The 26036-nt window shown below is 45.2% G+C and overlaps 1 protein-coding gene across 1 annotated transcript; it reads left to right on the top strand.

Annotated features, from left to right (window-relative positions):
• The first annotated feature begins 105 nt into the window (after window positions 1-105).
• LOC149428588 (putative G protein-coupled receptor 174) lies at window positions 106-22405 on the top strand. Its single transcript, XM_089667226.1, has 2 exons — window positions 106-214; window positions 19778-22405. Exon 2 carries the CDS (start codon window positions 20006-20008, stop codon window positions 20990-20992), a length of 987 nt encoding a protein of 328 aa, XP_089523352.1. The 5' UTR covers window positions 106-214; window positions 19778-20005; the 3' UTR covers window positions 20993-22405.
• Window positions 22406-26036: the final 3631 nt, after the last annotated feature.

Genomic DNA, 26036 nt, shown 5'->3' with positions numbered 1-26036 from the left:
CTGTATCTGTGGAGGAGCAGTGTAGTCACCCAGGGTTCTGGCTCAGACCTCCGGGGGTTGTCACTCTGCAGACGTTAGAGACAAAATTTCCCCGCCTGAGAGAAGGAAATGGTGAGCAGAGATGTGCGTGACGGGCGACGAGCGCCACTGACACCAACAGACCACATCTGACACCGAGGACGACACACGGTGGGAGGAGACGTGCAGAACATCGGTCTGTATATATATATATATATGTATGGGGCTGTGTGTATATATCTGTATATATATATATATATATGTATGGGGCTGTTGTATATATCTGTATATATATATATGTATATATGGGGCTGTGTGTATATATCTGTATATATATATATATGTATGGGGCTGTGTGTATATATCTGTATATATATATATATATATGTATGGGGCTGTGTGTATATATCTGTATATATATATATGTATGGGCTGTGTGTATATGTCTGTATATATATATATATATGTATGGGCTGTGTGTATATATCTGTATATATATATATATATATATATATATATATATATATATATATATATGTATGGGGCTGTGTGTATATGTCTGTATATATATATATATATATATGGGGCTGTGTGTATATGTCTGTATATATATATATATATGTATGGGGCTGTGTGTATATATCTGTATATATATATATGGGCTGTGTGTATATATCTGTATATATATATATATGTATGGGGCTGTGTGTATATACTCTGTATATATATGTATGTATGGGGCTGTGTGTATATATCTGTATATATATATATATATATATATATGGGGCTGTGTGTATATATCTGTATATATATATATATGTATGGGGCTGTGTGTATATATCTGTATATATATATATATATATATATATATATATATATATATGTGCTGTGTGTATATATCTGTTATATATGTATGTATGGGCTGTGTGTATATATCTGTATATATATATATATATATATATATATATATATATATATATATATGGGGCGTGTGTATATATCTGTATATATCTGTATATATATATATATATGTATGGGGCTGTGTGTATATATCTGTATATATATATATATAATATATATATATGGGGCTGTGTGTATATATCTGTATATATATATATATATATATATATATATGGGGCTGTGTGTATATATCTGTATATATATATATATATATATATATATGGGGCTGTGTGTATATATCTGTATATATATATATATATGGGGCTGTGTGTATATATCTGTATATATATATATATATATATATATATGGGCTGTGTGTATATATCTGTATATATATATATATATATATATATATATGTATGGGGCTGTGTGTATATATCTGTATATATATATATATATATGGGGCTGTGTGTATATATCTGTATATATATATATATATATATTGGGCGTGTGTATATATCTGTATATATATATATATATATATGGGGCTGTGTGTATATATCTGTATATATATATATATATATGGGGCTGTGTATATATCTGTATATACAGTCATGGCCGAAATTGTTGGCACCCTTGATATTTTCCTGAAAATCAAGTATTTCACACAAAAAAGGTATTGCATTAACACATGTTTTGCTATACACATGTGTTATTCCCTTTGTATGTATTGGAACAAATATAAAACAGAGGCAGAAAAGCAAATATGACATAATGTCACACAAAACCCCAAAAATGGGCTGGACAAAAGTATTGGCACCCTTAACTTAATATTTGGTTGCACACCCTTTGGAAAACATAACTGAAATCAGTCGCTTCCTATAACCATCAATAAGCTTCTGACACCTCTCACCCGGAATTTTGGACCACTCTTCCTTTGCAAACAGCTCCAGGTCTCTCTTATTGGAAGGACACCTTTTCCCAACAGCAATTTTAAGATCTCTCCACAGGTGTTCAATGGGATTTAGATCTGGGCTCATTGCTGGCCACTTCAGAACTCTCCAGCGCTTCTTTGCCATCCATTTCTGAGTGCTTTTTGACGTATGTTTGGGGTCATTGTCCTGCTGGAAGACCCAGGATCTTGGACGCAAACCCAGCTTTCTGACACTGGGCCCTACAGTGCGACCCAAAATCCTTTGGTAATCCTCAGATTTCATGATGCCTTGCACACAGTCAAGGCACCCAGTGCCAGAGGCAGCAAAACAACCCCAAAACATCATTGAACCTCCACCATATTTTACCGTAGGTACTGTGTTTTGTTCTTTGTAGGCCTCATTCCGTTTTCGGTAAACAGTAGAATGATGTGCTTTACCGAAAAGCTCTATCTTGGTCTCATCTGTCCACAAGACGTTTTCCCAGAAGGCTTTTGGCTTACTCAAGTACATTTTGGCAAACTGTAGTCTTGCTTTTTTATGTCTCTGTGTCAGCAGTGGGGTCCTCCTGGGTCTCCTGCCATAGCGTTTCATTTCATTTAAATGTCGACGGATAGTTCGCGCTGACACTGATGCTCCCTGAGCCTGCAGGACAGCTTGAATGTCTTTGGAACATGTTTGGGGCTGCTTATCCACCATCCGGACTATTCTGCGTTGCAATCTTTCATCAATTTTCCTCATCCGTCCACGACCAGGGAGATTAGCTACAGTGCCATGGGTTGCAAACTTCTTGATAATGTTGCGCACTGTGGACAAAGGCAAATCTAGTTCTCTGGAGATGGACTTGTAACCTTGAGATTGTTGATATTTTGCCACAATTTTGGTTCTCAGGTCCTCAGACAGTTCTCGTCTCCTCTTTCTGTTGTCCATGCTTAGTGTGGCACAGACAGACACACAATGCAAAGGTTAAGTGAACGTCTCTCCTTTTTATCTGCTTTCAGGTGTGATTTCTATATTGCCCACACCTGTTACTTGCCCCAGGTGAGTTTACAGGAGCATCACATGCTTGTAACATTCTTATTTATCCGCAGTTGTGAAAGGGTGCCAATACTTTTGTCCAGCCCATTTTTGGAGGTTTGTGTGACATTATGTCGAATTTGCTTTCTTTCCTCCCTTTTTTTGTTTTGTCCCAATACACACAAAGGGAATAAACATGTGTATAGCAAAACATGTGTTAATGCAATACGTTTCGTGAGAAATACATGATTTCCTGGAGAAATATCAAGGGTGCCAACAATTTCGGCCATGACTGTATATATATATATATGTACGGGGCTGTGTGTATATATCTGTGTATATATATATATATATATATGTATATGGGGCTGTGTGTATATATCTGTATATATATATATATATGGGGCTGTGTGTATATATCTGTATATATATATATATATATGGGGCTGTGTGTATATATCTGTATATATATATATATATGTATGGGACTGGGTGTATATATCTGTATATATATATATATATGGGGCTGTGTGTATATATCTGTATATATATATGTATATATATATATATGGGGCTGTGTGTATATATCTGTATATATATATATATATATATATATATATATGGGGCTGTGTGTATATATCTGTATATATATATATATATATATATATGGGGCTGTGTGTATATATCTGTATATATATATATATATGGGGCTGGGTGTATATATCTGTATATATATATATATATGTATGGGGCTGTGTGTATATATCTGTATATATATATATATATGTATGGGGCTGTGTGTATATATCTGTATATGTATATATATATATATGGGGCTGTGTGTATATATCTGTATATATATATATATGGGGCTGTGTGTATATATCTGTATATATATATATATATATGGGGCTGTGTGTATATATCTGTATATATATATATATGTATGGGGCTGTGTGTATATATCTGTATATATATATATATATGTATGGGGCTGTGTGTATATATCTGTATATATATATATATATGTATGGGGCTGTGTGTATATATCTGTATATATATATATATATGTATGGGGCTGTGTGTATATATCTGTATATATCTGTATATATATATATATGGGGCTGTGTGTATATATCTGTATATATATATATATATATGGGGCTGTGTGTATATATCTGTATATATATATATGTATGGGGCTGTGTGTATATATCTGTATATATATATATATGTATGGGGCTGTGTGTATATATCTGTATATATATATATATATATATATATGGGGCTGTGTGTATATATCTGTATATATATATATATGTATGGGGCTGTGTGTATATATCTGTATATATATATATATATGTATGGGGCTGTGTGTATATATCTGTATATATATATATATATGTATGGGGCTGTGTGTATATATCTGTATATATATATATGTATGGGGCTGTGTGTATATATCTGTATATATATATATATGTATGGGGCTGTGTGTATATATCTGTATATATATATATATATATATATATGGGGCTGTGTGTATATATCTGTATATATATATATATGTATGGGGCTGTGTGTATATATCTGTATATATATATATATATATATATATATGGGGCTGTGTGTATATATCTGTATATATATATATATATGGGGCTGTGTGTATATATCTGTATATATATATATATATATATGGGGCTGTGTGTATATATCTGTATATATATATATATATGGGGCTGTGTGTATATATCTGTATATATATATATATATGTATGGGGCTGTGTGTATATATCTGTATATATATATATATATATATGGGGCTTTGTGTATATATCTGTATATATATATATATATGGGGCTGTGTGTATATATCTGTATATATATATATATATGGGGCTGTGTGTATATATCTGTATATATATATATATATGGGGCTGTGTGTATATATCTGTATATATATATATATATATATGGGGCTGTGTGTATATATCTGTATATATATATATATATGGGGCTGTGTGTATATATCTGTATATATATATATATATATATGTATGGGGCTGTGTGTATATATCTGTATATATATATATATATATATGGGGCTGTGTGTATATATCTGTATATATATATATATATATATGGGGCTTTGTGTATATATCTGTATATATATATATGTATGGGGCTGTGTGTATATATCTGAAATATGAACTGTACTCTGGAATGATCTATTGACATCCTGGGATCTATAGACAATATTTGTACGGTAGGCCCCCATGTATACTGTATGAAGGGTCCTGTATACCTGGATAGTACATATGGGGGGGGGGTCTGTATGGCTCCATATGGGGGGGGTCTGTATGGCTCCATATGGGGGGGAGGGTCTGTATGGCTCCATATGGGGGGGGGTCTGTATGGCTCTATATGTGGGGGGGTCTTATGGCTCCATATGTGGGGGGGTCTGTATGGCTCCATATGTGGGGGGGTCTGTATGGCTCCATATGTGGGGGGGTCTGTATGGCTCCATATGGGGGGGGGTCTGTATGGCTCTATATGTGGGGGGGTCTTATGGCTCCATATGTGGGGGGGTCTTATGGCTCCATATGTGGGGGGGTCTGTATGGCTCCATATGTGGGATGGGTTATTCTGTGTGACAAGAGGATGTTTCTTCTAGTCATCATCATTATGTAGGAATACTCGCTGTGATGTAATGATTGGTGAAGATATAACAGAGGATATCTAATGGAGATTACAATGTAACTACACACATCCCCGTCCTCCAATCATATCTCCGTATTCCTGGGAGTGGTGCAGGAGACTTAGTTTCATATAAAGTTGACCAATAGAAACCAATCAGAATGCCTCTCATTGCTGGTGGGACATCTGTATGTGAAATATTAGGGGTCACTCTGCATCATGACTTCATTTTATCTCTGAGAGGGATAGGATTGCATGTATGGAGTTGTCCCCCCCCCCCCCCCGGTCATTATTGTGGAGTTGGTCCATTTCCCCCGATCATGGACATTAATATAGAGTTGCCTCACACCCCCACCCCCACCCCCTCATTCAGTTAATATGCTGTTGCCAGTAGGCATTGCTATGTAGTACCCCCCCCCCCCCTTTGTGGGTATATCAGTCTTCACTCTTCTGGGAAGGCCTTTTTCCAACATTTTGCCTGAAGAGCATTTGTGAGGTCAGATACAGATGTTGGATGAGAAGACCTGGCTCTCAGTGTTACAGATTATCCCAAAGGTGTTCAGGAGGGTTGAGGTCCAGGGGTATGTGGTGGACACTCGAGTTTCTCCACACCAAACTGGTCAACCCATGTCTTTATGGAGCTGGTCCAGACTGGTCAACCCATGTCTTTATGGAGCTGGTCCAGACTGGTCAACCTATGTTCTTTATCGAGCTGGTCCAGACTGGTCAACCCATGTCTTTATAGAGTTAGCTCTACACTTCATAATGAGTTGGCTTTCTTTGTGGCTATACCATCCTCCACTCTTCCAAGAAGACTTCCTACAAGGTTTTGGAGGGTGTCTATGGGAATTTGTACTGTTCGTGGTGTCAGGTATTGATGTTGGTGAGAAAACTTGGCTCACCATCGGCATTCCAATTTATTCCAAAGGTGTTCAGTAGGGTTGAGGTCAGGATTCTGTGCAGGACATTGGAGTTCCTCCACACCAAACTGGTCAAACCATGTCTTTATTGAGCTGGTCCAAACTGGTCAACCGATGTCTTTATGGAACTAGTCCAAACTTCTCAATCCATGTCTATGGAGCTGGTCCAAACTGTTCATACCTTTTCTTTATGGAGTTGGTCCAAACTGATCAAACCATGTCTTTATGGAGCTAGTCCAAATTGGGCAAACCATGTCTTTATGGAGCTAGCCTATACTGGTCAATCCATGTCTTTATGGAGCTGGACCATACCGATCAACCAATGTCTTTTATGGAGCTGGTCCAAACTGGTCAACCCATGTCTTTGTGAAGCTGGACCATACTGGTCAACCCCATGTCTTTATGGAGTTGGTCCAAACTGGTCAATCATGTCTTTATGGAGCTGGTCCAAACTGGTCAACCCATGTCTTTATGGAGCTGGTCCAAACTGGTCAACCCATGTCTTTATGGAGCTGGTCCAAACTGGTCAACCCATGTCTTTATGGAGTTGGTCCAAACTGGTTGACCCTTGTCTCTATGGAGTTGGTCCATACTGGTCAAACCATGTCTTTATGGAGCTGGCTTTGTACACAGGGGACAGTCATGGGGAAAAAAAAAGGGCCCGCTTCAAACTGTTACCACAAGGTTGGAAGAGTACAATTCTCTACAATGTCTTTGTATGATGGAGTGTTAGCAGAACCCTTCACTGAAGACACCTGAACTCCATCATAGAATGGGGGTCCATATGGTGTCTATAAATTCTTATTTAGGATGTTACCACTTTGTCAGGCTGTCGGTGGCTATATCCTGGGGGGCCCCTCATACCCATCTCTGTGTACAGTAGGCAAGGTGTCCATAACAAGCTCAATTCACAAGAATAAGGATCGTTATTTTCAGCCATGTGACCGTCATTCTCAAATCTCATTGGTGGCTGAAAATAACTGTCACTTTTTTTTTAAAAAAAAAGATCCTTATCCTGTTTGTTAGGTTTGTGAATTGCGTCTGTTTTGTGTTTTCTTGTTCAGGTTGTGAGAAATGGATGTGACAACACAGGAGCTCCATTGGGTCAGAGCTCATGCGATCCGCATTGTCAATATTACATCATCCATAATGAACTCATGAACCTCAGAGGGAATCGGACGACTTTCACCTCGTTCTGCAACTTCATGGGGTTGATCGTTATATTCATCTAGTAACCCCCCCCCCCCAGTCCTAACCCTCCCCCACCCCCGCATTGTGAATATAATGTGAGTTTGATGTCGGCTCCCCTGCGAGGGGAACCAAAACTGCATCAGATACGTCCTCCTGACCACTTCCGGCAGGTGACAGAGATCAGTCGCTTCTCAGGCTGCGATGTGTGAAAACAAAAACTGCACTCAAAGCGGAATGAAAAAAGAAAGAAAAAACTCCCTCCGTTGTTCATTTCACGACTTGCATTTTATTTCTACTGCTAGTATACCTGCATGAGATCCGTACTTGTATTATCTTCCCACAATCCCATGCACAGGAGCATTGCCAAGCTGGGAGAGGTCAGGTACTGTGAACCAGCCTCTAATGCTTAGCACAGTCCTGCCAGCCCTACAGGATTTCAGGCACTGGGGGCTGAATAGAAAAGAAGGCTTAAGGAAGGGGGGGGGGATAGATTCAGAGTTTTAGTCATAAAAAAATGGTGTCACCATGCTGGCAGTGCAGGACCTCATACTTCCATAGTGATTCCCACACTTGGAGTATCTGTACATCATGACACTGAGGTCCCATCCAGGAGCTCTCTGTACAATGACAGTGAGATCCCACCCAGGAGGTCTCTGTACTCCAGCGAGATCCCACCCAGGAGGTCTCTGTACAATGACAGTGAGATCCCACCCAGGAGGTCTCTGCACATTGACAGTTAAATCCCACCCAGGAGGTCTCTGTACAATGACTCTAAGATCCCACTCAGGAGGTCTCAATACATTGACACTGATATCCCACCAAGGAGGTCTCTGTACATTGACCCTGAGATCCCACCCAGGAGGTCTCTGTACATTTCCACTGAGATCCGACCCAGGAGGTCTCTGTACATTGACACTGAGATCCCACCAAGGAGGTCTCTGTATATTGACCCTGAGATCCCACCCAGGAGGTCTCTGTACATTGACATCCCACCCAGGAGCTCTGTACATTGACAGTGAGATCCCACCCAGGAGGTCTCTGTACATTGACAGTGAGATCCCACCCAGGAGGTCTCTGTACATTGACAGTTAGATCCCACCCAGGAGGTCTCTGTACATTGACACTGAGATCCCACCCAGGAGGTCTCTGTACATTGACATCCCACCCAGGAGGTCTCTGTACATTGACAGTGAGATCCCACCCAGGAGGTCTCTGTACATTGACAGTGAGATCCCACCCAGGAGGTCTCTGTACATTGACAGTTAGATCCCACCCAGGAGGTCTCTGTACATTGACATCCCACCCAGGAGGTCTCTGTACATTGACAGTGAGATCCCACCCAGGAGGTCTCTGTACATTGACAGTGAGATCCCACCCAGGAGGTCTCTGTACATTGACAGTTAGATCCCACCCAGGAGGTCTCTGTACATTGACCCTGAGATCCGACCCAGGAGGTCTCTGTACATTGACACTGAGATCCCACCAAGGAAGTCTCTGTACATTGACACTGAGATCCCACCAAGGAGGTCTCTGTATATTGACCCTGAGATCCCACCCAGGAGGTCTCTGTACATTGACACTGAGATCCCACCAAGGAGGTCTCTGTATATTGACCCTCAGATCCCACCCAGGAGGTCTCTGTACATTGACATCCCACCCAGGAGGTCTCTGTACATTGACCGTGAGATCCCACCCAGGAGGTCTCTGTACATTGACCGTGAGATCCCACCCAGGAGGTCTCTGTACATTGACCGTGAGATCCCACCCAGGAGGTCTCTGTACATTGACCCTGAGATCCCACCCAGGAGGTCTCTGTACATTGACACTGAGATCCCACCCAGGAGGTCTCTGTACATTGACACGGAGATCCCACCCAGGAGGTCTCTGTACATTGACACGGAGATCCCACCCAGGAGGTCTCTGTACATTGACCCTGAGATCCCACCCAGGAGGTCTCTGTACATTGACCCTGAGATCCCACCCAGGAGGTCTCTGTACATTGACCCTGAGATCCCACCCAGGAGGTCTCTGTACATTGACCCTGAGATCCCACCCAGGAGGTCTCTGTACATTGACACTGAGATCCCACCCAGGAGGTCTCTGTACATTGACAGCGCGTTCAACACACAGAATCAATTACAAAAAACTATATATTTTTTTTTCTAGCGGTTTCCTTTTTCCTACCTGTGATCTGTATATACTCCGTGAGCATTCCTTATATTCTCCATACAGAACTTTGCAGGACCTGCCCCCCCTCCTGGACCTTTCCTCCAATTTTATGTTCGGAGACTTGAAAGTAAAATGGATTTACAGTCGTTTGGATTTTTACTACTTGATTTACAAAACATTAACAGTTTGAAGTTGCAATTTTTTTTTTTTATGTGCCAGAAAACACAAAAGTATGTTGGTTACAAAATTATTCCCCTTCCCCCGACCTTGGAAGAAGAACCTTTGGATGTAGCTGGAGATGCACATCTGGATCTGGCAGTTTTCCCCATTCTTCTCACAGTTGCTCATGTTCAGTCTGGTTCAGTGGTGTATTTAGGCTTTGGGCCACCTTTTATAGCTCCAGAAATCCCCGGGAATGAGAGTCAGGCTCTGAATACATCGTCAAGCAGCCCGCAGCCTCTTTGGGATCTCACCTGGTCCCCATGGTGCGTGTGCCCCTTCCTCCAGGGGGCGCCACCGCCCCCCCTGAAAATTCCACCCTAGGCAAATGCCTCGTTTGCCTTGCGGTAAATATCTTTGAAGTCTGGGCTCCTCAACCATCCACAACCAACCAGACCAGGGGTTGATCTGGTTGGTTGTGGATGGTTGAGGAGCCTAGACTTCAAATATTCTCAGGTTCTTGTATGTAGCTCTGCCTGTGCTTTAGATCCTATTCCAGCAACAAGGGGCTTCTTCCTCCTGGCCTCAGACCTCATCCAACAAGAAGGTGACCCTCTGCCCTGGCCTCAGACCTTATCTTTGTCCTATGAGAAGGTGACCTTCTTCCCTGATCTCAGAACTCATCCTTGTCCTATGAGAAGGTGACCTTCTTCCCTGATCTCAGAACTCATCCTTGTCCTATGAGAAGGTGACCTTCTTCCCTGATCTCAGAACTCATCCTTGTCTGACAGGACTGTACCTTTCACGCTGGTCTCCAACCTCATCCTTCTCCAACAGGAAGGTGACCCTTCCCCCTGGCCTCAGACCTCATCCAACAAGAAGGTGACCCTCTGCCCTGGCCTCAGACCTCATCTTTTTCCTATGAGAAGGTGACCTTCTTCCCTGATCTCAGAACTCATCCTTGTCTGACAGGAGGAATGTACCTTTCACCCTGGTCTTCAACCTCATCCTTCTCCAACAGGAAGGTGACCCTTCCCCCTGGCCTCAGACCTCATCCAACAAGAAGGTGACCCTCTGCCCTGGCCTCAGACCTCACCTTTGTCCTATGAGAAGGTGACCTTCTTCCCTGATCTCAGAACTTATCCTTGTCTGACAGGAGGAATGTACCTTTCACCCTGGTTTCCAACCTCATCCTTCTCCAATAGGAAGGTGACCCTTCCCCCTGGCCTCAGACCTCATACTTCTCCAACACAAGGAAGGTGACCCTCCATCGCAGCCTCAGATCTCATCCTTGTATTTGTGCCTCCAACCTCATCCTTGTTCAATGAGAAGGTGAACCTCCACTCAAGCCTCAAACCTCATCCCTGTCTCAGAGGAAGGTGACCCCCAGCCTTGGACCTGGCTTAGATGTCATCCTTAATTTGATAGGAAGGTGGCCTTCAGCCCAGGCCTCAATCCTCATCATCAAACCTCATCTAACAGGAAGGTGGCCTTCAGCCCCGACCTTAGATGTAATCTCTATTTGAGGGGAAGGTGTCAGGCCCAGCCTTGTACTTCATCTATGTCTGACAATAAGGTGGCCCTCTATCCTGGCCTCAGACCTTATCCTTGTCTGACAATGTTACTTTGTATCTCTATCTCCCGTCTGATCGATGTTTATAAACAATGTTACTTTGTATCTCTATCTCCCGTCTGATCGATGTTTATAAACAATGTTACTTTGTATCTCTCCATCTCCCGTCTGATCGATGTTTATAAACAATGTTACTTTGTATCTCTATCTCCCGTCTGATCGATGTTTATAAACAATGTTACTTTGTATCTCTATCTCCCGTCTGATCGATGTTTATAAACAATGTTACTTTGTATCTCTCCATCTCCCGTCTGATCGATGTTTATAAACAATGTTACTTTGTATCTATCTCCCGTCTGATCGATGTTTATAAACAATGTTACTTTGTATCTCTCTATCCCCGTCTGATCGATGTTTATAAACAATGTTACTTTGTATCTCTATCTCCCGTCTGATCGATGTTTATAAACAATGTTACTTTGTATCTCTCCATCTCCCGTCTGATCGATGTTTATAAACAATGTTACTTTGTATCTCTCTATCTCCCGTCTGATCGATGTTTATAAACAATGTTACTTTGTATCTCTCCATCTCCCGTCTGATCGATGTTTATAAACAATGTTACTTTGTATCTCTCTATCTCCCGTCTGATCGATGTTTATAAACAATGTTACTTTGTATCTCTCCATCTCCCGTCTGATCGATGTTTATAAACAATGTTACTTTGTATCTCTCTACCTCCCGTCTGATCGATGTTTATAAACAATGTTACTTTGTATCTCTATCTCCCGTCTGATCGATGTTTATAAACAATGTTACTTTGTATCTCTCTATTTCCCATCATTTGAGATTTGCTATATATATATATATCTGAGATTTTCCCCACAACATGAAAAACACCCGAATCTCCTCTGACTGCTCATTCCCCCTCGCTTATCGTACATGAGGGAAATGTCTGAAGATTTCCCACAGCTGTCAACAAATCTGTAATGTGGAAATCTGCCAATCAGAGCAAAACAACCAAATAAAGAAAAGAGGATTACAGAACAAATTCAACAAAAAATTCTGTTCCATTACAAAAACAAAACAGCAACATAATTAACCCCCTTTGTGTCCCAGAGAGAGCCAATCAGAAAGATGAAGAATCCGAGAAATGACGTCTGTTGTATCATCCCAGATTTACCACTCAGGTGCTGAAATACTCTGCACTGCTGGAGGACTCCTCTCCTTCCTCTATAACTCTCCTCTCCTGAAATACTCTGCACTGCTGGAGGACTCCGCTCCTTCCTCTATAACTCTCCTCTCCTGAAATACTCTGCACTGCTGGAGGACTCCTCTCCTTCCTCTATAACTCTCCTCTCCTGAAATACTCTGCACTGCTGGAGGACTCCTCTCCTTCCTCTATAACTCCTCTCCTGAAATACTCTGCACTGCTGGAGGACTCCTCTCCTTCCTCTATAACTCCTCTCCTGAAATACTCTGCGCTGCTGGAGGACTCCGCTCCTTCCTCTATAACTCTCCTCTCCTGAAATACTCTGCACTGCTGGAGGACTCCTCTCCTTCCTCTATAACTCCTCTGCTGAAATACTCTGCTCTGCTGGAGGACTCCGCTCCTTCCTCTATAACTCCTCTCCTGAAATACTCTGCACTGCTGGAGGACTCCTCTCCTTCCTCTATAACTCCTCTCCTGAAATACTCGGCGCTGCTGGAGGACTCCGCTCCTTCCTCTATAACTCTCCTCTCCTGAAATACTCTGCTCTGCTGGAGGACTCCTCTCCTTCCTCTATAACTCCTCTCCTGAAATACTCTGCTCTGCTGGAAGACTCCGCTCCTTCCTCTATAACTCCTCTCCTGAAATACTCTGTGCTACTGGAGGACTCCGCTCCTTCCTCTATAACTCCTCTCCTGAAATACTCTGCGCTGCTGGAGGACTCCTCTCCTTCCTCTATAACTCCTCTCCTGAAATACTCTGCACTGCTGGAGGACTCCTCTCCTTCCTCTATAACTCCTCTCCTGAAATACTCTGCGCTGCTGGAGGACTCCGCTCCTTCCTCTATAACTCCTCTCCTGAAATACTCTGCGCTGCTGGAGGACTCCTCTCCTTCCTCTATAACTCCTCTCCTGAAATACTCTGCACTGCTGGAGGACTCCTCTCCTTCCTCTATAACTCCTCTCCTGAAATACTCTGCACTGCTGGAGGACTCCTCTCCTTCCTCTATAACTCCTCTCCTGAAATACTCTGCACTGCTGGAGGACTCCTCTCCTTCCTCTATAACTCTCCTCTCCTGAAATACTCTGCACTGCTGGAGGACTCCTCTCCTTCCTCTATAACTCTCCTCTCCTGAAATACTCTGCACTGCTGGAGGACTCCTCTCCTTCCTCTATAACTCTCCTCTCCTGAAATACTCTGCACTGCTGGAGGACTCCTCTCCTTCCTCTATAACTCTCCTCTCCTGAAATACTCTGCACTGCTGGAGGACTCCTCTCCTTCCTCTATAACTCTCCTCTCCTGAAATACTCTGCACTGCTGGAGGACTCCGCTCCTTCCTCTATAACTCTCCTCTCCTGAAATACTCTGCTCTGCTGGAGGACTCCTCTCCTTCCTCTATAACTCTCCTCTCCTGAAATACTCTGCCCTGCTGGAGGACTCCTCTCCTTCCTCTATAACTCTCCTCTCCTGAAATACTCTGCACTGCTGGAGGACTCCGCTCCTTCCTCTATAACTCTCCTCTCCTGAAATACTCTGCACTGCTGGAGGACTCCGCTCCTTCCTCTATAACTCCTCTCCTGAAATACTCTGCACTGCTGGAGGACTCCTCTCCTTCCTCTATAACTCTCCTCTCCTGAAATACTCTGCCCTGCTGGAGGACTCCTCTCCTTCCTCTATAACTCTCCTCTCCTGAAATACTCTGCCCTGCTGGAGGACTCCTCTCCTTCCTCTATAACTCTCCTCTCCTGAAATACTCTGCCCTGCTGGAGGACTCCTCTCCTTCCTCTATAACTCTCCTCTCCTGAAATACTCTGCCCTGCTGGAGGACTCCTCTCCTTCCTCTATAACTCCTCTCCAGAAATACTCTGCGCTGCTGGAGGACTCCGCTCCTTCCTCTATAACTCCTCTCCTGAAATACTCTGCGCTGCTGGAGGACTCCTCTCCTTCCTCTATAACTCCTCTCCAGAAATACTCTGCACTGCTGGAGGACTCCGCTCCTTCCTCTATAACTCCTCTCCAGAAATACTCTGCACTGCTGGAGGACTCCGCTCCTTCCTCTATAACTCCTCTCCTGAAATACTCTGCGCTGCTGGAGGACTCCTCTCCTTCCTCTATAACTCCTCTCCTGACATACTCTGCACTGCTGGAGGACTCCGCTCCTTCCTCTATAACTCCTCTCCTGAAATACTCTGCACTGCTGGAGGACTCTGCTCCTTCCTCTATAACTCCTCTCCTGAAATACTCTGCACTGCTGGAGGACTCTGCTCCTTCCTCTATAACTCCTCTCCTGAAATACTCTGCACTGCTGGAGGACTCTGCTCCTTCCTCTATAACTCTCCTCTCCTGAAATACTCTGCGCTGCTGGAGGACTCCGCTCCTTCCTCTATAACTCCTCTCCTGAAATACTCTGCGCTGCTGGAGGACTCCGCTCCTTCCTCTATAACTCCTCTCCTGAAATACTCTGCTCTGCTGGAGGACTCCTCTCCTTCCTCTATAACTCCTCTCCTTCTGCTTCTCACTCATTCTGCAGCTGCTACTTCTGTATTTTCTGTTCCCATTCTCGGCGGGGGGCTTCCCCTCTTTCACAGGTCACATAGGAGGAATTTGCCTTTTCATCATTGGTTGGGATTTCCTCAGCTGGATAATTATAGATACAGGCATTGATTTTGCATGACTTGTTTCCTGTATTCAGGTTCTGACTGACAGTATAATTCACAAAGCCTCTGTCAGTGTCGTATTTCAGATATGTTTATGAAGGAGGGTAGGTAAAGCTAAAGCTGCTCAGCATGCTGGAGAATTTCTGTCTCCCCCATTCTATGATAAGGAGGCTCCACCCATTCCATGATAAGGAGGTCCCCACTCATTCCACAAGGAGGCTCCACCCATTTCATGATAAAAAGGCCCCACCCATTCCATGATATGGAAGCTCCACCCATTCCATGATAAGGAGGTCCCCACCCATTCCATGATAAGGAAGTCCCACCCATTCCATGATAAAGAAGCCCCCACCCATTCCATGATAAGGAGGCTCCACCCATTCCATGATAAGGAAGCCCCCACCCATTCCATGATTAGGAGGCTCCACGCATTCCATGATAAGAGGCCTCCACCCATTCCATGATAAGGAGGTCCTCACCCATTCCATGATAAGGAAGCTCCACCCATTCCATGATAAGGAAGCTCCACCCATTCCATTATAAGGAGGCCCCCACCCATTCCATGATAAGGAAGATCCACCCATTCCATGATAAGGAGGTCCTCACCCATTCCATGATAAGGAGGTCCTCACCCATTCCATGATAAGGAGGCCCCCACCCATTCCATGATAAGGAAGCTCCACCCATTCCATGATAAGGAAGTCCTCACCCATTCCATGATAAGGAAGCCGCCACCCATTCCATGATAAGGAAGCCCCCACCCATTCCATGATAAGGAGGCTCTACCCATTCCATGATAAGGAGGCTTCACCCATTCCATGATAGGGAAGCCCTCACCCATTCCATGATAAGGAGGCCCCCACCCATTCCATGATAAGGAGGCCCCACCCATTCCATGATAAGGAAGCTCCACCCATTCCATGATAAGGAGGCCCCACCCATTCCATGATAAGCAGGCCCCCACCCATTCCATGATAAGGAGGCCCCCACCCATTCCATGATAAGGAGGCCCCACCCATTCCATGATAAGCAGGCCCCCACCCATTCCATGATAAGGAGGCCCCACCCATTCCATGATAAGGAGGCCCCCACCCATTCCATGATAAGGAGGCTACACCCATTCCATGATAAGGAGGCCCCCACCCATTCCATGATAAGGAGGCTCCACCCATTCCATGATAAGGAGTCTCCACCCGTTCCATGATAAGGAAGGTCCACCCATTCCATGATAAGGAAGGTCCACCCATTCCATGATAAGGAGGCCCCCACCCATTCCATGATAAGGAGGCTCCACCCATTCCATGATAAGGAGTCTCCACCCATTCCATGATAAGGAAGGTCCACCCATTCCATGATAAGGAAGGTCCACCCATTCCATGATAAGGAGGCCCCCACCCATTCCATGATAAGGAGGCCCCCACCCATTCCATGATAAGGAAGCTCCACCCATCATTTACTCTATTAGAATGTACTCCATATCCTGAACATGTTCTCTGATGTCAGGTTTGGGAATTCTGGGTAATTCCATGTATTTGGCTGATCTTGAATGTTGGAAATCTTGGACTACACGTTTCTCTGTCCCAATCTCTGGGGTTTTAGAATCTCGAGGGATTTCAGAGATTGGGAATCTTGGGGCATTCTGTGTGTTCAGCTTGATTTTGGAGGCTGGGAATCTCGGGGTACACAATGTATTCGGCTTGGTCTCGAAGGTTGGGTATATTGGGGTACACTGTGTATTCAGCTTGATCTCGGAGGTTGGGTATATTGGGGTACACTGTGTATTCAGCTTGATCTCGGAGGTTGGGTATATTGGGGTACACTGTGTATTCAGCTTGATCTCGGAGGTTGGGTATATTGGGGTACACTGTGTATTCGGCTTGATCTTGGAGGTTGGGTATATTGGGGTACACTGTGTATTCGGCTTGATCTCGGAGGTTGGGTATATTGGGGTACACTGTGTATTCGGCTTGATCTTGGAGGTTGGGTATATTGGGGTACACTGTGTATTCGGCTTGATCTTGGAGGTAGGGTATATTGGGGTACACTGTGTATTCGGCTTGGTCTCGGAGGTTGGGAATATTGGAGTACACTGTGTATTCAGCTTGATCTCGGAGGTTGGTTATATTGGGGTACACTTTGTGTTCAGCTTGATCTTGGAGGTTGGGTATATTGGGGTACACTGTGTATTCGGCTTGATCTCTGAGGTTGGGAATATTGGAGTACACTGTGTATTCAGCTTGATCTCGGAGGTTGGTTATATTGGGGTACACTTTGTGTTCAGCTTGATCTCGGAGGTTGGTTATATTGGGGTACACTTTGTGTTCAGCTTGATCTTGGAGGTTAGGTATATTGGGGTATGCTGTGTATTCAGCTTAGTCTCAGATGTTGAGTATATTGGGGTGCACTGTTTGTTCTGCTTGATCTTGGAGGTTGGGTATATTGGGGTACACTGTGCATTCTGCTTGATCTTGGATGTTTGGTATATTGGGGTACACTGTGCATTCTGCTTGATCTTGGAGGTTGGGTATATTGGGGTACACTGTGTATTCGGGTTGATCTTGGAGGTAGGGTATATTGGGGTACACTGTGTATTCAGCTTAGTCTCAGAGGTTTGGTATATTGGGGTGCGCTGTTTGTTCAGATTGATCTCGGAGGTTGGGTATATTGGGGTACACTGTATATTCAGGTTCATCTCAGAGGTTGGGTATATTGGGGTACGCTGTGTATTCATCCAAGAGGTTGGGTATATTGGGGTACACTGTGTATTCATCTTGGAGGTTGGGTATATTGGGGTACCCTGTGTATTCATCCAAGAGTTTGGGTATATTGGGGTACACTGTGTATTCATCTTGGAGGTTGGGTATATTGGGGTACACTGTGTATTCATCTTGGAGGTTGGGTATATTGGGGTACGCTGTGTATTCATCCTGGAGGTTGAGTATATTGGGGTGCACTGTTTGTTCGGATTGATCTCGGAGGTTGGGTATATCGGGGTACGCTGTGTATTCATTCTGGAGGTTGGGTATATTGGGGTACTCTGCGTATTCATCCTGGAGGTTGGGTATATTGGGGTACCCTGTGTATTCATTCTGGAGGTTGGGTATATTGGGGTACTCTGCGTATTCATCCTGGAGGTTGGGTATATCGGGGTACCCTGTGTATTCATTCTGGAGGTTGGGTATATCGGGGTACTTTGCGTATTCATCCTGGATGTTGGGTATATCGGGGTACCCTGTGTATTCATCCGGGAGGTTGGGTATATCGGGGTACCCTGTGTATTCATCCTGGAGGTTGGGTATATTGGGGTACTCTGTGTATTCATCCTGGAGATTGGGTATATTGGGGTACCCTGTGTATTCATCCTGGAGATTGGGTATATTGGGGTACTCTGTGTATTCATCCTGGATGTTGGGTATATCGGGGTACTCTGTGTATTCATCCTGGAGGTTGGGTATATCGGGGTACCCTGTGTATTCATCCTGGAGGTTGGGTATATCGGGGTACTCTGTGTATTCATCCTGGAGGTCGGGTATATCGGGGTACCCTGTGTATTCATCCTGGAGATTGGGTATATTGGGGTACTCTGTGTATTCATCCTGGATGTTGGGTATATTGGGGTACCCTGCGTATTCATCCTGGAGATCGGGTATATTGGGGTACGCTGCGTATTCATCCTGGAGGTTGGGTATATTGGGGTACTCTGTGTATTCATCCTTGAGGTTGGGTATATTGGGGTACTCTGTGTATTCATCCTGGAGGTTGGGTATATTGGGGTGCGCTGTTTGTTCGGATTGATCTCGGAGGTTGGGTATATCGGGGTACCCTGTGTATTCATCCTGGAGGTCGGGTATATTGGGGTGCACTGTTCGGATTGATCGCAGAGGTCGGGTATATTGGGGTACTCTGTGTATTCATCCTTGAGGTTGGGTATATTGGGGTACTCTGTGTATTTATCCTGGAGGTTGGGTATATTGGGGTACCCTGCGTATTCATCCTGGAGGTTGGGTATATTGGGGTACCCTGCGTATTCATCCTGGAGGTTGGGTATATTGGGGTGCGCTGTTTGTTCGGATTGATCTCGGAGGTTGGGTATATCGGGGTACCCTGTGTATTCATCCTGGAGGTTGGGTATATTGGGGTGCGCTGTTTGTTCGGATTGATCTCGGAGGTTGGGTATATTGGGGTACGCTGCGTATTCATCCTGGAGGTCGGGTATATTGGGGTGCACTGTTTGTTCGGATTGATCGCAGAGGTCGGGTATATTGGGGTACGCTGCGTATTGACACTTTTTCCTGTTGCAGATCATTTATTCCCATTTATTCTCCTTTCAGGTCGATCTTCTCGGACGGCGGAGTCACAACGTCTCCCATCATGAAGATTCCGGGGAAACGTTCCATTGTGGCGTTCACCTTGTAGCCCCCTAGATGGACCCCCCCTTGAATGCTGCCCCCTGATGGGCCAATCGGCACAGCTGTGAGGACTTTGGAGTGGTGGCAATGAGGTGGCCCATGAAGGACGTCTACCATTGATGCTCCTATCGTTCATCTTGTGTCCCTTGGATGGCGGCGGAGCAGGAGATGTTCAGTGGTGACAACGTCACGGAATGTAAAGTGGACGAGCAGTTCATGCAGTATCTGTACGCCGTCACCTACGCCGTCATCCTGATCCCTGGACTGATCGGGAACGTCTTGGCTCTCTGGGTGTTCTACGCCTACATGAAGGAGACCAAGAGAGCCGTCATCTTTATGATCAATCTGGCCATCGCCGACCTCCTGCAGGTCCTGTCCCTCCCGCTGCGCATATTCTATTACCTGAACAAGTCGTGGCCGTTCGGCCGATTCATGTGCATGTTCTGCTTCTACCTGAAATACGTCAACATGTACGCCAGCATCGTCTTCCTGGTCTGCATCAGCGTCAGGCGCTTCCTCTACCTGATCTACCCCTTCAAGTTCACGGACAGGAAGCGCGCGTCCGACGTGTATGTGAGCGTCGTCGGTTGGATCCTCGTCTGCGTCAGCTGCCTCCCGTTTCCCCTCTTGAGAATCGGAAATAACTCCACCGACAGCGATGCCGAAAATAAGTGCTTCGCCGATCTGCCGCTGCTGGACATCGGGACCACCAACTCCATCTTGGCCGTCACCTTTGCCGAGCTCTTTGGCTTCATCACGCCGCTGGCCGTAGTTGGCTATTGCTCCTGGAGGACGGTGATGTCGCTGAAGGAGCCGCACTCGGCTTCTCATGACCTTGGAGAGAAGAAGAAGGCCTTGAAGATGATCCTGACCTGCGCCTTCGTCTTCCTCCTCTGCTTTGCTCCTTACCACCTCAGCTTTCCCCTCGACTTCCTGGCCAAGGCCAACAAGATCCAGCGGTGTCGGTACAAGAAGGCCATCCTGACCTTCCATCCGGTGGCGCTGTGCCTGGCCAGTATGAATTGCTGCTTGGATCCCGTCATTTACTACTTCACCACCGATGAGTTCAAGAGACGACTTTCCCGGCAGGACATTGTGGACTGTACGGAGCTGGAAATGTTCAACAATGCTTCATAACTTGCTTCCTGCCAAGTCCTGGCCAATGGGCTGCCAGGAGGCCAAAGAGGGTTGACATGGGCCTCCTCCCCTTCACAGCTCTCAAAGGAACCCCAAGGATGGAGATGACATCCTGTACAAAGGGGGCCAAAGAGAGTTCACATGGGCCTCCTCCCCTTCACAGCTCTCAGAGGAACCCCGAGGATGGATATGACATACAACATGAAGGAGGCCAAAGAGGGTTCACTTGGACCTCCTCGCTTTCACAGCTATCAGAGGAACCCTGTGCATGGGGATGACATACAACACAAAGGAGACCAAAGAAGGTTGACATGGGCCTCCTCCCCTTCACAGCTCCCAGAGGAACCCCGTGGAAGGGGATGACATACAACACAAAGGAGGCCAAAGAGGGTTGACATGGGCCTCCTTCCCTTCACAGCTCCCAGAGGAACCCCGTGGATGGGGATGACATACAACACAAAGGAGGCCAAAGAAGGTTAACATGGGCCTCCTTCCCTTCACAGCTCCCAGAGGAACCCCGTGGAAGGGGATGACATACAACACAAAGGAGGCCAAAGAGGGTTGACATGGGCCTTCTCTCTTCACAGCTCCCAGAGGAACCCCGTGGATGGGGATGACATACAAAACAAAGGAGGCCAAAGATCATTCACATGGGCCTCCTCCCCGGGGACGGGGATGACATACGATACAAAGTTTCCGTTGGTTTCTGTACACTTGAAGGAAATTCAGTAACTTCTACCCATTTATGGAGATTCTGCACTCAGGTTTTTGATTCGATGAAAACAATTTACAGAAATATATTTAGTAGATAATTTTGTCGCCATTTTCCAATTACTGACTCCGCCCTGAACCTGGCGAGGAAGGCGCTGTACTCCGCCCTGAACCTGGCGAGGACGGCGCTGTACTCCGCCCTGAACCTGGCGAGGAAGGCGCTATACTCCGCCCTGAACCTGGCGAGGAAGGCGCTATACTCCGCCCTGAACCTGGCGAGGAAGGCGCTATACTCCGCCCTGAACCTGGCGAGGAAGGCGCTATACTCCGCCCTGAACCTGGCGAGGAAGGCGCTATACTCCGCCCTGAACCTGGCGAGGAAGGCGCTGTACACAGATCTGTATATTTGTAATATTGTTTTATATAAATATTTTGCACATTTGACAAGCGATGTACATGAACTGATTGCTGTGTCGGCTGCTATTGCCCTGACATGTCCCACCCCTGAGGAGCCAAGCTCCACCCACTCCTTGCTAATTTCCCTTCCAATCCTGTGATACATTGTATACCTCCCTGCATACAGCATGTGACAGCCCCTCGGTGCCCCCCTCCCCCGATGCACTCATCCAGTCTTCCCTGTGGGAAAATCTGCAAATATTTATTTTTATAGTAAAATGTCAGAAAATAAAATATTTGTATTTATTTGTCTGGAAGAGATCTGTATATATGGAGAAATATCTGCCTGTGTATTATACATCGTCCTCGTTATACGACAATCCACATCCATCTACCCAGAATCTGTATAATATATCTTATATCTGGAGGGCGGTGATGTCACTCCTGTATAATATATCTTATATCCGGAGAGCAGTGATGTCACTCTGTATAATATATCTTATATCTGGAGGGCGGTGATGTCACTCTGTATAATATATCTTATATCCTGAGGGTGGTGATGTCACTCCTGTATAATATATCTTATATCCGGAGGGCGGTGATGTCACTCTGTATAATATATCTTATATCTGGAGGGCGGTGATGTCACTCTGTATAATATATCTTATATCCGGAGGGCGGTGATGTCACTCTGTATAATATATCTTATATCCGGAGGGTGGTGATGTCACTCTGTATAATATATCTTATATCTGGAGGGCGGTGATGTCACTCTGTATAATATATCTTATATCCGGAGGGCGGTGATGTCACTCCTGTATAATATATCTTATATCCGGAGGGCGGTGATGTCACTCTGTATAATATATCTTATATCTGGAGGGCGGTGATGTCACTCTGTATAATATATCTTATATCTGGAGGGCGGTGATGTCACTCCTGTATAATATATCTTATATCTGGAGGGCGGTGATGTCACTCTGTATAATATATCTTATATCTGGAGGGCGGTGATGTCACTCTGTATAATATATCTTATATCCGGAGAGCGGTGATGTCACTCTGTATAATATATCTTATATCTGGAGGGCGGTGATGTCACTCTGTATAATATATCTTATATCCGGAGAGCGGTGATGTCACTCCTGTATAATATATCTTATATCTGGAGGGCGGTGATGTCACTCTGTATAATATATCTTATATCCAGGGGGCGGTGATGTCACTCTGTATAATATATCTTATATCTGGAGGGCGGTGATGTCACTCTGTATAATATATCTTATATCTGGAGGGCGGTGATGTCACTCTGTATAATATATCTTATATCTGGAGGGCGGTGATGTCACTCCTGTATAATATATCTTATATCTGGAGAGCGGTGATGTCACTCTGTATAATATATCTTATATCTGGAGGGCGGTGATGTCACTCTGTATAATATATCTTATATCCGGAGGGCGGTGATGTCACTCTGTATAATATATCTTATATCTGGAGGGCGGTGATGTCACTCTGTATAATATATCTTATATCCGGAGGGCGGTGATGTCACTCTGTATAATATATCTTATATCTGGAGGGCGGTGATGTCACTCTGTATAATATATCTTATATCTGGAGGGCGGTGATGTCACTCTGTATAATATATATTATATCCGGAGGGCGGTGATGTCACTCTGTATAATATATCTTATATCCGGAGGGCGGTGATGTCACTCTGTATAATATATCTTATATCTGGAGGGCGGTGATGTCACTGGTGTCACATGACTCAGACTTATTACAGTGATAGTAGAATATATATCTGAAGTAACTATAGTCATAGAAGCCGGTGTGCTTGCTATAGGATCTGGGGGTGGAAGGGGCCCCATTATGGAGGTGGTGGGGAGGGGCCCTGTCACGGATTCCCCACACGCCACGCCCACAGTGACTAGCTAACCGAGGTGCACGTGCGGCCGTGACTTGGGGTACGAGGGAATAAAGGGGACTGAACTTTGAATATATAAAGCCGTATATAAAATCAGCCGTGATATCCTTCCACAGCTGCACTACCTCTGCCCACCACCGGAGGAGACTCCACTCCAATCCAGCTGGCTGACCACACACTGGCAGATACAAATCTTATATACAATCTGGTGCACTGATTAGGGTTGAGGAGCAGTTTAGTAATCACACCCTTCTAGGGTCCCTCCAGCTATCCTACAGTTTGAACCCCGATGTTATCACCCTTCCACTGTCCACACCCCCTCCCCCCCCCCGCACTAGATATACCACAAACAGTAGCCTGCCACCACCCAACATCCGCAGAACGGTCTGCTGGGGCACCCCACATACACAGATCTCCGTCTGGCCGATTTGTTAAGGCACTAAAATACAATCCAATCTCTCCAATTGTGAAATCGCAATAAACTGCAGAAAAAGTCACGCAAGAACCACTTTAGAAATCGCAGCAAATCGCGCTTGTTAAGATGCGACATTCATTAGATGTGATTTAAATTCGCAAGTCGCACCTGAAATCGCAGCGGTACGACCGGGCACTAGACATACTTTGTGTGAAGATCAATGACACTGCCAGGGGCCCCAGGGAGAGGTGGCTGGGGGCCATATCAGTATTTTGTGATGGGGTCCCCATGATTTGTAGCTCCGCCCCTGGACCCGCATGTCAGCCATCAGCATTGCAGATCTGTCGCAGATTTATAGTCGGGATGTCGGGGGCAGCGCAGTGGTCAGCACTTCTGCCTGGCAGCTCTGGGGTTTGAATCTCAGCCATGACACCACCTGCATGGAGTTTGCATGCGTGGGGTTCCTCCAGGTGCTCTGGGCTCCTACACTCCGAGGACATGCTGGGAGGTTCGTTGGGCCACACTGGGCTCCCGTCTGCATTGGCCCATGTATGTGCATTAGGGAGCCCTATGAGGGCGGGGCCTGCTGTGTATGCCGGTAAGAAGTCGATGATCGAGGTTCCGGTTCCCCTCACTGCTGTGAAGTTTCGGTTCATCCGACTGATTCTCGGCTTGGTTTTCCTGCAGCTGTTTCATGTGGTTTCTGTAAATGCAAAGCGTGGAGCTTCTTCTCACAGAATATCGCACCCTCCACTCCCGCTGTGACTCCTCTGTCCCCCGAGACACGGGAGGGTGTCACAGATCCCCCACACGCCACGCCCACAGCGACTAGCTAACCGAGGAGCACACGTGTGGCCGTGACTTGGGGTACGAGGGAATAAAGGGGACTCAACTTCGAATATATAAAACCGCATATAAGACCAGCCGTGATATCCTTCCACAGCCCGCACTACCTCTGCCCACCACCGGAGGGAGACTCCACTACAATCCAGCTGGCTGACCACACACTGGCAGATACAAATCTTACATACAATCTGGTGCACTAACTAGGGTTGAGGAGCAGCTTAGCAATCACACCCTTCTAGGATCTCTACAGCTATCCTACAGCTTGAACCCCGGTGTTATCACCCCTCCACTGTCCCCCCTCCCCCGCACCAGACACACCACAAACGGTAGCCTGCCACCACCCAACAGTTTATCCACAGAACGGTCTGCTGGGACACCCCACACACACAGATCTCCGTCTGGCAGATCTGTTACCTTTACAATCTGCACGCAATCTGCCCACACACAGTGCAATTGCATACAGATTGGCAATGAGCTTGACTGAGCGTTTAAAGGCACTAAAATACAATACAATCCAATCTCTCCAATCTAATGTCTTCGATCCGATCTCTCCAATCTAATCTCTCCAATCTAATCCCTCCAATCCAATCTCTCCAATCCAATCTCTCCAATCTGATCTCTCCAATCTAATCTCTCCAATCTAATCTCTCCAATCTAATCTCTCCAATCTAATCCCTCCAATCTAATCCCTCCAATCTAATCCCTCCAATCTAATCCCTCCAATCTAATCTCTCCAATCCGATCTC

Source organism: Staurois parvus, unplaced genomic scaffold (genome assembly GCF_062004578.1).
Source record: "Staurois parvus isolate SC_StPar_1 unplaced genomic scaffold, SC_StPar_1.0 ptg003110l, whole genome shotgun sequence".
Classification (NCBI taxonomy): domain Eukaryota; kingdom Metazoa; phylum Chordata; class Amphibia; order Anura; family Ranidae; genus Staurois; species Staurois parvus.
The sequence above is the reverse complement of the archived record's forward strand: the minus strand, read 5'-3'. Positions and strand labels throughout refer to the sequence as shown.